We start from the raw sequence: 16101 nt of genomic DNA, 5'->3' as shown, positions 1-16101 counted from the left end.
ATTGTTCATAAACACATCACATGTGCACACGCGTAGGGGAAGTGTGAGTAAAAAATACCCTCTAGCACTGTGCATCATAGATACCTTTTAAAGGAACACCTCCCGTTCTACCTAGATAGTATTCAGCACTCTTGGAAGGGGAGGATAGAGGGGTTTTCATGTAACCTTAGGTCACTCAAGTTTAACCAACATCCAGGCCGGTCGACAATAAATTACAAACATCTTCAGATAAGAAAATCTAGATTTGTCGTCTTGCAGAGATCAAAAAAATGTAAAGCAATAGATTAAACAAATTTCAAAGCCTCATCTCAATCACCTTAATCACGAAGAACATCTAGAATGTCTTCGCCAATCAAAATTATATATTTTCAAAATAAAAAGTTGTCTCACCCCAAAAGTTGCATTCTGGATTTCCAGATACTCTTCCACAGCATAATGACCTCATTATTGACGCTAGAATGGTGACCACGCACTCAAGATTTGACTTGGGAAGCAGTTAGCTCAGACAGAACCAGGTCGGGTGGGCAATTGTCACGAGGCAACAATCAAAGCAATAGTTGACCACCTGTGCCACAATCAAAGCAATAGTTGACCACCTGTGCCACTGCCGCCTGCGATGTGTGGACAGGCTATTGAGCTGGAGTTCAACTTCTTACACCTTTCCTTTGCAATTAATCTTCTTTTGCATTTTACAATGCTGCAACACATTCCCAAGTAGTCCAGCATAATAAGGCAGCCAGAATCCCATATCAAATAGGCCATCACTTTGCTGGGAACACACTTGTTGGAATTGTTCGGGTGGTAGAGTACCAAAACATAGTGTTTCCATTCTTTGTTTTGAATATTTGATTCGTATACAGAGTGCTGAGCCTACAAAAAGAAGAAGACCAATGCCTTATTTATGTACACATATATTTAGCAAGAGGGTTGACAAAGGAGGGTTACTAATCTCGAACAGATATTGTCTGGATAGGTCTGATAAAATCAAAAGTGTCCTGGAAGCTTCGACTCTGCTCTGCTTCTGTTCTGGGTCAACCTTGAACCTTGAGAGTACCCATCTTTTATTTTCCAGTTAGAAGTTTGCTTGCAGATCCTGACGTTTGAAAGGACTCACCTGCCATGCAATGAAGGCACACAGTCGGTGATGATGTGTGTAGCCTCCATACCCCAATGTTTTCCTGCGGAGGCAGAGAATTTAGATGGCTTTGAGCAAAGAAAATGAAATCATTAAAGAAAAATAAGTGGAAGACATTTACATTTCAGCTCTCTCTCTCTCTCTCTCTCTCTCTCTCTCTCTCTCTCTCTCTCTATATATATATATATATATATATATATATATATATATATATATATATATATATATATATATATATATATATATATATACATACATATATATATATATATACTGTATATAAATGTGTGTGCGTGTGTGTGCATATATGCATGTATATACATATATGTATATATATACTGTATATATGAATATATATATATATATATATATATATATATATATATATATATATATATATATATATATATATATATATATATATATATATATATATATATATATATATATATATATATATATATATATATATATATATATATATATATATATATATATATATGGGCTTTCAGAGTATAAATGCATTAACCATAAGAGCAGACACAATTGCTGGCGCTGATTTTCGTGGATTAATGAATCGAAACAAATATTACTGGTAACCATTTGCCGTTATCATTAAAAATCTCTCTCTCTCTCTCTCTCTCTCTCTCTCTCTCTCTCTCTCTCTTGTAATGCGGTTGTTATAACTGCTATGCGATGCGTGATTACAGATTTTTTTTCTCAATAAACCGTAGTGTTAAATGACGTACGCTGTACTGCATACGACAAAATTAAAAGGAAATCAAAGAAATTACTACGCTCTGTTGATTGTACCTTGTGTTTTAGGGCGAGTACACATACACACACACACACAGACACCCATACACACACACACATATACATACAATACTTATACATATATATATATATATATGTATATATATATATATATATATATATATATATATATATATATATGAATATTGATATATACAAACCTATATGTTATATGATATATATATATATATATATATATATATATATATGTATATATATATATATATATATATATATATATATATATATATATATATATATATATATATATAATGCAAAAGCAGTATCCAAGGTTTATACATAAACAGGATATACAACAGATAACAGTGGAAAAACACCTCGTACTGAAAGTGTCATAACAGAAACTCCGTATGCTGTTCACGTAAGTGATTAACTATGGTGGATAGTGCTAGCGTCCCATAACTAATCGACTAATGAAATGAATAAATGACTGTTTCCTTCGTTTGCTTCGGAATTTTCTTCCAGCTTCTGTCTCTACGAGGCTAAGCCCCTTTACCTTATTTTCTTTCCATTACCTTTCCTGATTTTCCTTCCCCGAGTATAAGTTGAAGCTTCAGATGCTTCCAGAATCTAACGAATGACAGGGGAACTCATAAGTGGCATCCGGTACAAATATAGATTTTCCTAGACTTCAACGACAGTAACTAGATAGAAAACGGATGTGGTTGCGTTCTTCTATTAACTGAAATGACAACGTTATTTTTGTTCAGTATTTTGCACTAAGAACAACCACCACTTCCATGATTTCTGGCCACGATAAGTGTCTCCTCATGCTGCCCATTTATAAACTTAAGATTTCAATTAGCATTTCAACAAGGACTGAGCATCCGCACTGGCATTTTTTGAAATAAAATTCCGAAAAAAGAATACGTAGTGAAAAGGGCAGGTTACCCTTTACTACACAACAGATGAGTACTTCAAAAAAAACGACAAAGCTTGGACCCCCATTAATGTAATGTCTCTCGCGTAAAACGTACGAGCATTGTTTTACTTCACACATCATGTATTTAAAAAAAAACTGTGAAAACGAAATACTAACTTTATGATTTTTAAATCTTTTAAGTCCAGCTTTACGCGCAGCTTACGACGCGCTTTACGTGGTGTGGATGCAAAAAAAAAAAAAAAAAAAAAAAAGATTATCAATCGACTTTTTCCCAAACGCTAAAGTCTTCAAATGTCGATCCGCTCTTTCCATGAAGGTTCTGGAACTCTTCGCTCTGTTCTATAAATGTTTCTGTGAGGTGGAAATCTAATTTGCAAAATGAGATAGACAAAAACATGCACACATTACACAATTCAGAAAACAAACCAGTTTCAATTATATACATTTTCACTGCACCAGGCCTTTTTATAGTTCCATATTGTAATGTGAAGCTTCTCTTTCATACATTATTATTATTATTATTATTATTATTATTATTATTATTATTATTATTATTATTATTCTATGCCTGCACATAGCAAAGCCGTGGCATTAAGAGCTTGCGTAGACTTTTGCATCGATAGAACATGTCTAGACCTGCTGGGAGGAAACAAATCCTTTAATGGAAAACTTATTATATATTCTACTATTTTATCGTCATCAGTCTCTTTTGCATTTCACTTTTGCATGGTACACATTCGAATGTGACGAGATCTGTTTATTTATAAATATAAGGACATTTCTATATATAAAAAAAAAAAGAAGCTGTGTCAGGAATACGAATCTGAGAAAAAAATTTTCGTTGAATTAACATGTCACTCAGAAATGATTCGATCTTCTTCATTATTATCATTTGGAAATTATTAGAAAAGGTGAACTGGGGTATGTTCTCATCCCGCCATTTGTCAAATTTCTCGACTTAATGTTGTTTGTTTTCGACCTGACCACATCTTGAGTTTCTCAGAGTTCAAAAAACGTAACTTTGTATTTCCAAAGTGCCTCCGAACTTCATGTACATTTTGCACAAGCAGAGCTTATTATTAGCTTTAAAAAAAAAGTTGAAGTCTTTATTTTGAAACTAAGAAAAAGAGAGAGAAAATGTCCCAGGAAGCCTGAAATATGTTTCTACGAAAGTTGACATATATGAAGGGACGTTAGTGGAGATTATTGAAAGAGGAAAAGCAACATACATTATATAAGAAGCTTACCTTTATAAATAACTAACTGATTACTGCTTCTAATTCTTATAACTGTTCACAGTGAACTCAGATTGCACCTTAATTACAAGACTTAACTTAATTATTTTTAGAATATCATCAACTACAAAATACGATTTTATTTTAAATTTCGCGGCGAGGCGAAAAACCTGGATCGAACTGACGAGTCTCTCTGCTTCGACAGTGCCGCCTTCGTGGCTGGAAGCTCCGAGGGACACCTCCATCACGTTGGGGGGCACCGTCCACATACCCTGCCATGCCCAAGGATTCCCCACCCCTAAGGTGTCCTGGAGGAGAACCAGAGGTAAGTGGGAATAATGTAATCCCCGAATTTTGTTTTATAATTAATGCTTCATAATGATCTCCGGCGCCATTATAGTTCTTTTTACACAGCTATTATTTAATGATGTCCTCTAACATCAATGCATACTTTATATGACTTGTATACAATAATGACCTCTAGCACTACTAAATCTTAATTAGAAATATTGTTCGATAAGGTCAACGAGCTTGCCAATGATTATGAGATTATTGCGGTTTTTGTAAATATTAACAACACACACGAATTACGTATAATTACTCTACCTCTTAAATATTTACAACCATCTCCTTTCAAGGTCATTGCATAAAAAATGAGGAAATCCTTGTTTCCATGGTGAACTTTACGCGAGATGATTAAGACCAGCTAACGAGGGCTTCAGTTTATAATATTTACAAGACTGCAAAAATTAAATGAAGTCTATGATCACCACTGTACAAAATGTCAACAGTACCAGTTCTCAAATAAGATCTCTTGCCAGCACTTAAATGGTGTAAGGGAGTTTATTTATAAAATTCCTGAGATCTTTCAACGATGAAGTGGGAACTAACACTAAATGGATATCCTATAGAATTTACTGATAATCCTTTTTTTTCCCCTTGGCGGAGTCGTCTTAATGGCTATTACAACCCACAGCTAGCTCTCTTCAACCCCGTAGGGGTAGTGACGTCAGTGCACCTCATGCGCTGCAATGTAGACATTACTTAAGGGTCTTTGCAGCGCCCCTTCGGCCCCTAGCTGCAACCCCGTTCATTCCTTTTACTGTACCTCCGTTCATATTCTCCTTCTTCCATCTTACTGTCCACCCTCTCCCAACAATTGATTCATAGTGCAACTGCGAGGTTTTCCTCCTGTTACACCTTTCAAACCTTTTACTGTCAATTTCCGTTTCAGCGCTGAATGGCCTCATAGGTCCCAGTGCTTAGCATGTATGCCTAAAATCTATAACTCAATCAATCAATCAATTACTTTCTTCAAAGGAAAACTTACTTTTTGATATCCATTTTACTAAACTACTCTTGCGTCTTTTACAGTACCTTCAAGTAACACAGGGTGGGCCAAAACAAATGCCTCCAATTCTAGATTGTTGCCATTCTTATGAAAATTTATGTTTTCTTTCAATTTCAGGTGAACCATAGCTGGAACCTTACATTTCTACCCTCCCAGCATCATTGGATCCAGGTTTGTTATTAATAAAAGTGTTTCCATTTTTCATCAGAAAATCAACCTGGGCAGTACACCCCAATCCTAGGCAGCGGTATGGGCGTGGGCGTGGGGGTGGCCAGCAACGGCAGCCTATTAATCATAGGGGCAAGGGCGGAGGACGAGGGACAGTACCTGTGCGAGGCTTCCAATGGAGTTGGAGGTGGACTTTCAGCTCTCATCAAACTCACAGTGAACGGTGAGTAAAAAATGTCTCATGAAAAATATTAATTGTGAAGTTATGCTCTTTTAAAAATTGTAGGGGTATTTTCTTTCTTCTTTTTAGTGTAGTTCGCTGCCTTGCAACTATTTCCATTTCTTCCTAGTGTTTGAAGGTATTATTTTCATATCTTTATTCATATCCATCATCAGTTGATGAGCTCTGCATAAAATTCCAGTGTACCTCTTTAGTGTTTCCAGGATTCGAGAAGCTTTCAGCCACTTAACGTGCAGTTTCTGTGAAATTCGATTCTACCTCTTATATCTATCAAATAAATAAACACGCGAGAACCTTTTTAACCATCTTAAAGAAACCCTCTAAATCTTCACTCCATCTCATAGATTTGATCCCACGTTTAAAAAATCGAAAACTGTCCACCATATGACGTACACTTTCTGTAGACTCATTCAGTCTCACAGAACACATTTGAAATAACAAAAACCTTTTAACAACCTGACACAAGCAATTCTCCCCTCGCAGCTCCACCACGCTTCGACCCAGGTCTGCAGCAGAAGGTGTCGGTAAGACGTGGCTCAAGGGCGTCTCTGCTCTGCCATGCTCATGGCGACCCTCCCATCACGCTGATCTGGCAGGCGTCGCATGTTCACTCCTTAGATAACAGGTGAGAGCGAAGTGGGTTTTGGAATTCTCCTTTTTCTTCTGTTTTTCATGGTTATAAACTTTCGTTACTTTCAGAGTCTGGTCGGTTGGTTTTCTCGTGGTTCTCAGCTACCCATTTTCCTAAGTCTTCCCTTTTCATATTTTCTACGGGCCTGGGCTGCAAAAGGACACGATGTTGCACTTCTTGTTGGACTTGCCATTTGAGACAATGCTTTCTATCTTTGTTCGGCATCTCAAAAATAATTGCTATTCGGCATCTCAAAAATAATTGCTATTCGGCATCTCAAAAATAATTGCTATTCGGCATCTCAAAAATAATTGCTATTCGGCATCTCAAAAATAATTGCTATTAGCAACGGTAACGACAAGTAAAGTCAAGAACAGCGACAATCAAAGGCAGGGGAGGTTCAAAGCATACAGTATCGAAGCAGGACGTTGTCACTGCATTAAATTACAGTGGGAAAACATCGTTTTTCGCACCTTCCATGTGAGCACTTGCGTGGGAAGGAATCTACTGGTCATAACAAACACGCATCGACTTGCGCTACACCACCTTCCATTTATTTCATCCATACGATCTCTCTGTGTCGCAACACACATTTAGAAGCAAAGATGCCTAACTGTATGTGTACATCGTGTTTCGCGAGTAAATCCTACAGAAGAAATGTTTCATTTATTGCTTGGCGGAATGCAAAACACTTCTCACTTGGGCGCATCGCCCCTTTCGCTTTCCACCTAAAACTCGAAATGTGCAATATAACGTGCAAATTGCAATGTTGCCTTTTGCTGAAAAATCGCGTGATAAAATTTGATTTTATGGGAATGCTATAAAAAAAATACATTGCCATGTGCTGACAATTTTTTCTTTATTTTTTTCTTGCTGTTTATTTTATTTTATTTTTTTTTTTTATTTTATTTTATTTTATCAATATTTTATTTTATTTTATTTTACTACTTCAAGACAACTCCCTGTCAAAATCGAATGACAAATCCGTTTCAGCTTAAAAACCATTGTTTAATTTGTATAAGTAAAAGGCCCATTATAATTCAGTAAATTTTATTTGAGGTTTTTTATGAAGAAATACGATTTATTCAGGAGTACATTACTGTCATCATCATCATCATCATCATCACGTCATCATCATCATCATAACCGTTGTTGCGTCAACCTTACACTTCACGGCGTTAGATGTGAAATGAATTATCTCCACTCTCTTCTGTCCTTTACAACATAAATCAAATTCATATTAATTTCTTTTATAATGGATCTAATTATGTTCTTCATTCAGCAAATTTAATATTAACGCATAGCCAATCATTAATTATGTAGAATTTCGAAAATCTGTGGCCATGATAAATTTTTTACAACTTATCAGCTTCTAGATTCTAGAATATACCGTGAACAGAGTGTCATTGCTCACATGACATAAACTCACATCAGTTTCTCAATATCAGTTTTGCGTTTGTTTTTCACGTATTCACCCGCTTTTCATTATAAGTAAGAGGGGAAAAACCTGTCAAAGAGCGATAGAAAGAGAGTATTTCTGATAACAACGACGAGGTGGAACGCTACCCTGTTGATGAGATTCCCTACTTTATCCCCACGTCTAGTCATTAATTAACTTCAAGTTTATCCAATCACCGACACATCCCGTCCATTAATAACAATTCCGCCGCTTGCACGAAATCAACACCGGAAAAAAAAAATTGTTGCTGATTCTGATTACTCACGCTGAGAATCAATATTTAATCATTTTGTATGTTTTGCTGTTACCTTACTCTGAAACGTTGATGGCTCTCATCCTTTGATATTGCATATTTTTGCCGTATTAGTATTCATCCCCCAGTGTCGTGTCCGTGATTTCATCGTGCATCGTGCAATTTCATCATGCGTTTCATTCCACGATCTCCTTTCTCCCTGTTTCCTGTGTCGTGCCGGGGGAAGTGGTCAGCTCTGAATATTTCCAAATTTGCAAGTCCACCATTATCCCCCTGAGATCGTGCCTCTGCTTTCACCGTGCAGTTTCGTCGTGCGCCTCACCCTCCTATTTACTTTCCTGACAGTGTCGTCCACGAGGTGCCCGGAGGAGTGCGAGGGGAGCTGGTGATCCCCTCGGTCAAGATGGAGGACGCTGGGGAGTACTCGTGCACAGCCTCCAACGCCTATGGAAGGGATGCCTACGTAATCACCCTCATCGTACAAGGTCAGGGGAAGATTTTTGCCCCTATTTTTGGGGGGGAGATGGGAGATTGTAGGTTTAGTTTAGGGGAAAAGCTTTTTTTATGAAGGGGTGATAGTAGGTTTAAGGGAAAACCTTCTCAGAGGGGAAAAAGATATAGGAGGGAAATATAGAAATGGCTTTGAAGGTTTAATGAGACTAACTTTATTTTTCATCGTGGAGGTTGACATTTCAAAATAGGCTTGAGAGTTATAATGGCATAAGATATTCAATACTGCGGTTCTTTATGAGAATTCTGTGCAAGCACGTAAGCTACATATGCGTTGTGTTAGAGTGGATAGTGTCAATATGCATTTAAATACACAAACTTACAGGCAGCTAGGCAGACACATGCACTATACACACACACACTATACACACACACACACACACACCACACACCATATATATATATATATATATATATATATATATATATATATATATATATATATATATATATATATATATATATATATATATATATATTATATTTATATATATATATTACATATATATAAACATGTGTATGCATATCTGTCTATCTGTCTTTATATATATATATATATATATATATATATATATATATATATATATATATACATGGATATACATACACACATATATATGTGTGTGTATACACTATATAATATATATATATGTATATATATACATATATATATATATAGTTTCAGTGCCACGTCTGTAATATGTTTACATTTTGTCAGTTATACTGTAGTAGGTAAGCACATGACTGAAAAACTCACGACTGCTGTTCAGAGTTTGTGTCTAGAAATACTTGTTACTCAAATTCTTGTTAATGTGTTGTAATCGTTATAGTTCCCCCTCATAGCGTTTGCACCTTGAAACAGCTTCCAATTTCCAGATCAGAATTTGCTGACAAATGAAACATCGGTTTTTGCTTTCAGTGTAAACAAAACAAACATAAAGCTATACGTTACTGATACGCTGTGCTCTTCGTGTATAGTATTTCAGTAACGTATAGCTTTGTTCGTTTCGTCTACACTGAAAGCGAAAACCAATGTTTCATTTGTCAGAAAATTCCCGAACTGGAAATTGGAAGCTGTGAGAAAGACTGTAACGATTGCAACACATTAACAAGGTTTTGAGTAACAAGTATTTCTAGACACAAACTCTGAACAGCTGTTGTGAGTTTTTCAAAGTCATGTAAATTAGCCATAAAAGAAACAATGCTTTCTCGATTCGAAACAGGCCCAGAATAAGAGTACCTTGTTTTTATTCATTTCTTTGCCTCTTTATTTTTGTCTGCAAAAATAATGTTTATTATAGAGCTTTCCTTTTACATATTTCTTCACCTACTGCATAACTTTGAAGAGTCCCTTTTCAGCTATTTTTCATATCCGGTAATTTTTGTCCCAATTTTGACAGATGTACCTGGCTCTCCACATGGCCTGAGGGTCTCAGAAAGAGGATCAAGGTACCTCGTTGTTTCCTGGCTGCCACCGGCTACGTCACACACTTCGGTTGACAAGTACATTGTACAATACACGCAGACCACAGGTAAGAACACCAGGTGATTTTATTTCGCCCCTGACAGATCTTGCTTTTATTTTTCCTCCTTGAAGGCTTGACTCCAGAAGGTGGTACCCTTCCTGTTCTTGGCCAGTATTTTTGGGGGGCTACTATCCCTATACACAGTCGTTGCAGTCTACCACAGTTGACTACCTACTACCTGCATGATTCTTTGCTTAGGTCAACGAAGGCCCATTGAGATTTAACCTAACAAACACATATAAAGTTCGTCGTTTAAACTTATCTTAAAATCAGCTGACAGAATATATTTTTAAAAGAGATAAGAGGTACCATGTGAAATATTAAAGTCCTTGTAATTAATTACGTGTAATAAGACAATGAGGTTGTAGTTTTGTTATAAAAAAGAATTTTTTGAAACATGAGGTCACTGAAAATTATTTCGATAATATAATTTGACATAAATGACATAAATCAATCATTCATTGTCTAAAGTTATTCGTTCAAAGGAGGAATGTCCGAATGCTGAAAATATAAAAAAAACAGACCTGGTCAATGTTGTTCATACTTTTAGCTGCAATTCCTTAATAATAATAATAATAATAATAATAATAATAATAATAATAATAATAATAATAATAATAATAATTATAATAATAATAATAATAATAATAATAAAAGAAATATTTAGAGAACATCTATGGATTGTCTTAGGTTACTGCTTTAGTATACAATTGTCTGTACAGGTATATTGAAATTTTACTAGCCTCGGCAATTCGATATAAATCGATATTTCATCTCATTCACTCCAGAATTATGTAAAGCTTTTCTAGTTGTATTTATTTATCATTGTCACTTTCCAGAATGAAGTGTAATCTTAGTCGCTAGCGGATCCAGAAAAATGTCATGGGGGGGCCAATTTTCAATTTATCATATTATTTATATATATATATATATATATATATATATATATATATATATATATATATATATATATACATATACATACATACATACATACATACATACATACATACATACATACATATGTATATGTATGTATGTATTTATACGTATATATACATGTATACAAATGTATATGTCAATATGTCACATATACATAAATACAGAATCCATTATTATTATCATGAAGATTATTATTATTATTATTATTATTATTATTATTATTATTATTATTATTATTATTATTATTATTATTCCCATTTTTATATTTCTCATTTTACGTTATTATTGTCTAAATCTTCAATATTATTATTTTGTCACATTGGGGGGGCACGTGCCCAGGTGCCCACCCCGCCCACCTGGATCCGCCAGTGATCCTAGTCGTTATTGTAAACTATCATTATTTCTCACCTCGGTAAAATTCGTTGGTATGGCATTTAGTTTAATGTAAGTTAAAACCTCTAATAAATGATCGATTGATGGGAAAAGAGAAGATGGTGCTGTTTCCAGCCAGACGGAAAACGTTACAAGGACGATGACTAAATAAAGTTAACGCAGGAACAGAAAATCACACGAAGGAGTGGCCATAAGAAGTGTTCCTTATTATCCCTTTATTGGTTTCTGTTCCTGTGAGGCTTCATTTTCCTCCAGTAATCTCTGACACGGATCATTTCTTCTTCCTAGAAACTTTCCTCACTGCCAGTTTTTTCCCGTTGTTTTTTTTTTTTCCTCCACGTCCTTATTTGTTATCACTTATTCAACTTTTCTTTGGCTTCTAGTGAGTTTTCACCCACTCGCTGTATGAGAGTTCCTCTTTATCAAACGTCCAACATTGCTGAGTAATGAAAGTGCAACTTTCATCATTATCATCATCACCATTATTATTATTATCATATGACTGTATCGTACTTATATCAAGTACATTATGCTGCCTTGCCTTTTCTTATTCAAGATCGTGACTGTTAAACCATTGATTTATGGCCGTAGACTATCTGCGTTACCAAATGAAAGAAAGAAGTGTGTTTTATACATTTAGATTATAATATACCTCTTGTTTATTTATTATATTTTTGTCATCGTTACCATCTTTTTTTATTACTTTTATTGTTACTATTTTGATTGTTAAACGAGGGATTTATGTCCGTAGACTGTCTGTATTACCAAATGAAAGAAAGAAATGTGTTTGATGCATTTAGATTATAATAAAAAATATACCTTTGTTTTTTTATCAACTTTTGTCATCGTTACAATCTTTATTATTGCAATTACTAATATCGTTATAATTGTTAAAAGAGGGGATTTATGTCCATAGACTATCTGCAATATCAGCTGAAAGAAAGAAACGTGTTTTGTGCATTGAGATTATAATATATCTTTTATTTATTTATTTGTCATTGTTACAATATTATTACTATTACCATTACTGTTATTATTATTTCTCTTCCATTCCCCTTTTGCATCTATATTGTCACTGTTGCTAATATTTCTCTTCCAATCCCCTTTTTTAAATCTGTATTTCAAATTCCCTGTTGCTTCTTCCTCCCCCGCAAGGTTCCTGGGGCGAAGGAGAGGAGGAGGTGATCGCTGGCAATAACCACAGCGCGAGACTCGCTCCACTCCTGCCTGACACTCAGTACCTTGTAAGGCTTCTCGCTGCTAATCACCTGGGATCTTCTCCGCATTCTGAGCCGTTGCAGGTAATAATAATAATAATAATAATAATAATAATAATAATAATAATAATAATAATAATAATTTACTCGTAAGACCAAGGCTAAGTTCTCCTAGTGCTCATGTAACTAAATACTAGCATGACAACTAAGTTAAAATTCAAATCCATGGTTATAGTTAATAATAATAATAATAATAATAATAATAATAATAATAATAATAATAATTTACTCGTAAGACCTAGGCTAGGTTCTCCTAGCGCTCGTGTAATTAAATAGCAGCATGACAACTAAATTAAAATTCAAATCCATGGTTATAGTAATAATAATAATAATAATAATAATAATAATAATAATAATAATAATAATAATAATAATAATAAGGACCTAAATATTTATATTATTATTATTATTATTATTATTATTATTATTATTATTATTATTATTATTATTATTATTATGCTGAGGTCATAGAGACATCTATATCTAGCACCCTTGCATTTAAAGCAAACAAATCCATCGAGTTAAGATTTCATTTACAGATTTATGGTAATAACTCATAATAACCCAAGTCAGAGAAGCTTCGAGCATTCTTGTGTTAATGACTAAACGCTAGTAAGATAATCGGGTTATAAAATCGCGCTCACAAATACATATTGTTATTGCTTTTAGCTGCAAGGAACGTAAAAATAACTAACACTGTTTACTGCTCGCATATATATTTTTCATCTATCTGTTTCAGATATGTCTGTACAAGAAATAATAATACTATCTGGTCTTTCATACAGTTTTTTTTTTTGGGGGGGGGGACTCTCGTTTTATTCAATTGTAACTGCAAAGTACACTGCTTCACCTACTTGCATTATTGTCTTTTCGTGTCTAATTCAAAAATATCTGTTTGAAAACACCAATAACTCTATTGCACATATTTTTCGTATCCTCATCTAGTCCACATGCCCCTGTAAAAACATATTCTTCTTTGTATATACTGTGTATCCTTGTCCAGTATAGCTTTTAGCATACCTATCTAATTTAAAATGTTATGTCCTTGTAAAAAAAATATACTGCTTCATCACATATATGCATTTTTACGTCCCTCTCTAATTCAAATGCCCATGGAAAGAGAAGCATACTGCTTTCTCTTCATTTTTATTATCCTTATCAAATCTGAACGTCTCTTGAAAGGTTCGTACGGAGGGCGAAGCCCCGTCAGCTGCCCCAATGTCCGTCAGAGCCGACGCCGTCTCCTCCAGCAGCATCCGGGTCCTGTGGGAACCTCCGCCTCCTCACACTCATCATGGAGATTTACTGGGGTATAATCTGGGCGTCAGAAGACACGAGTAAGTCTTTTCTCAGATATTCATTCCTCTTTCTTTTCGTATAAAACACCACATTTAAGCCAGACCTCTTGTTTTCAAACCCATCCTCACACTCAAAAAGATTCTTCTGTTATTTGCAAGTTCACAAATGTTTTTGCGTTCTCAAGTTACAATAAAGTTTTAGATCATTTTCAGCCCGTTTCATCTCCTATTTTTGGCAGAAAGTTAAGGCAGGTCGGAACAATTTTCAAACATTTACCTTATGTTTATTCGCACTTTCCAGCTTCATACATTACCTGTAATCTCGCTGTACCTTGGACGTGCCTCTCGATTTATTCTTGGTTGCTTAACGTTAACCTAGTTTTGTTCCAACCTCTGCAAAGCAGGAGTTTATGTGATTTTTTGCCTCCTAAGAAATTTTTCTCCTTTAGCCTTCTCTGGTATATCTCTCCGTTCTTCCTTTACTTTCCTATCTCCTGTCTCTTCCCTCCACTTCTTCCCTGGATCTTGAAGTCGGGTGGGGGCCGCTAAAGTGCTCTGCAGGGGGCAGCTCTGCGGGGAGCTAAAGTGCTCTGCAGTGGGGGACAACTAAAGTGCTCTGCAGAGGGGACAGCCAAAGTGCTCTGCAGGGGCAGCTAAAGTGCTCTGCAGTGGGGGCAGCTAAAGTGCTCTGCAGCTAAAGGGCAGGGGTGCAGCCAAAGTGCTCTGCAGTGGGGCCAGCTAAAGTGCTCTGCAGGGGACAGCTAAAGGCTCTGCAGGGGCAGCTAAGTGCTCTGCAGTGGGGGCAGCTAAAGTGCTCTGTGGGGGCAAAAGTGCTCTGCAGTGGGGCAGCTAAAGTGCTCTGCAGTGGGGGGCAGCTAAAGTGCTCTGCAGGGGAGCTAAAGTACTCTACAGGGGAGCTAAAAGTGCTCTGCAGGGGAGGCAGCTAAAGTGCTCTGCAATGGGGGGCAGCTAAAGTGCTCTGCAGGGGCAGCTAAAGTGCTCTGCAGGGGGCCAGCAGCTCTGCAGGGGTGATCTAGTGCTCTGCAGTGGAGGCAACTAAAGTGCTCTGGGGGAGCTAAAGTGCTCTGCAGGGGCCAGCTAAAGTGCTCTGCAGGGGGCAGCTAAATGCTCTGCAGGGGAGCTGGGGCTCTGCAGGGGGCAGCTAAAGAACTCTGCAGTGGGGGCAGCTAAAGTGCTCTGCAGTGGGGGGGGCAGCTAAAGAACTCTGCAGGGGGACAGCTAAAGTGGGCGGCCAGCTAAAGTGCTCTGCGTTGTCCGTATGAACTCCCTTCTAACCATCCTTTTGCCGGATCATTTCTTATCTATTATTCCTATTACATATTTGATTGCCTATTATTAGCCATCATTTCAATTCAATATGAGACACTTTCAACTCAACAAATTAATCCTTTAGCACAAGTACGTCATCAAAATGTCTGAAAGTAAAACTAAAAATCTTACCTTATAAGACAGTTGTGAATTATCCCTAAAAAAAATAAATAAAAAAATATATATATACATACATACAGTATATACTCTTCATGTTGATATAACGCATGGTATTTAAATACAGATATTCCTTTTACACCAACTATTAGATTAATCAACATCCCCCCACAATTTCATCAGGAAATGGTCTTTTAAGCAAAGTTCACTCATGATTAATACCATTGCCTTGAAGTGTGGTCGGCGAGGAATCCTACAACTTCACCGTCGTGGGCGTGGGCGCTGGGTCCTCAGGCCTACAGGAGGTGATAACCGAACTGTCGCCATGGACGCAGTACACGGTCGTCATAAGGGCGTATAACACCCACGGTCCAGGGCCTCTGTCCCAACCAGAGGTCGTTCGCACCATGGAAGATGGTAAGTCGCTTCATGCAGCCGCAGTTTTGCATAGTCACGAAGTCTTCCACGTAGATCACATTTTGTAATATGTGATGTATGTGTGTGGTTCAGTTAGCA

General features: G+C 36.3%; 1 protein-coding gene across 1 annotated transcript in view; it reads left to right on the top strand.

Moving 5' to 3' along the window:
* Positions 1–16101, top strand: part of LOC136848783 (cell adhesion molecule Dscam2-like) — a 351367-nt gene that overhangs the window by 314364 nt on the left and 20902 nt on the right. The window contains 8 exon segments of the mRNA XM_067121377.1: positions 4296–4415; positions 5650–5832; positions 6334–6475; positions 8539–8678; positions 10104–10235; positions 12720–12865; positions 14024–14178; positions 15821–16002. Coding sequence (XP_066977478.1) covers positions 4296–4415; positions 5650–5832; positions 6334–6475; positions 8539–8678; positions 10104–10235; positions 12720–12865; positions 14024–14178; positions 15821–16002 — 1200 coding nt within the window.

Source organism: Macrobrachium rosenbergii, chromosome 19, assembly GCF_040412425.1.
Source record: "Macrobrachium rosenbergii isolate ZJJX-2024 chromosome 19, ASM4041242v1, whole genome shotgun sequence".
Lineage (NCBI taxonomy): Eukaryota > Metazoa > Arthropoda > Malacostraca > Decapoda > Palaemonidae > Macrobrachium > Macrobrachium rosenbergii.
The sequence above is the reverse complement of the archived record's forward strand: the minus strand, read 5'-3'. Positions and strand labels throughout refer to the sequence as shown.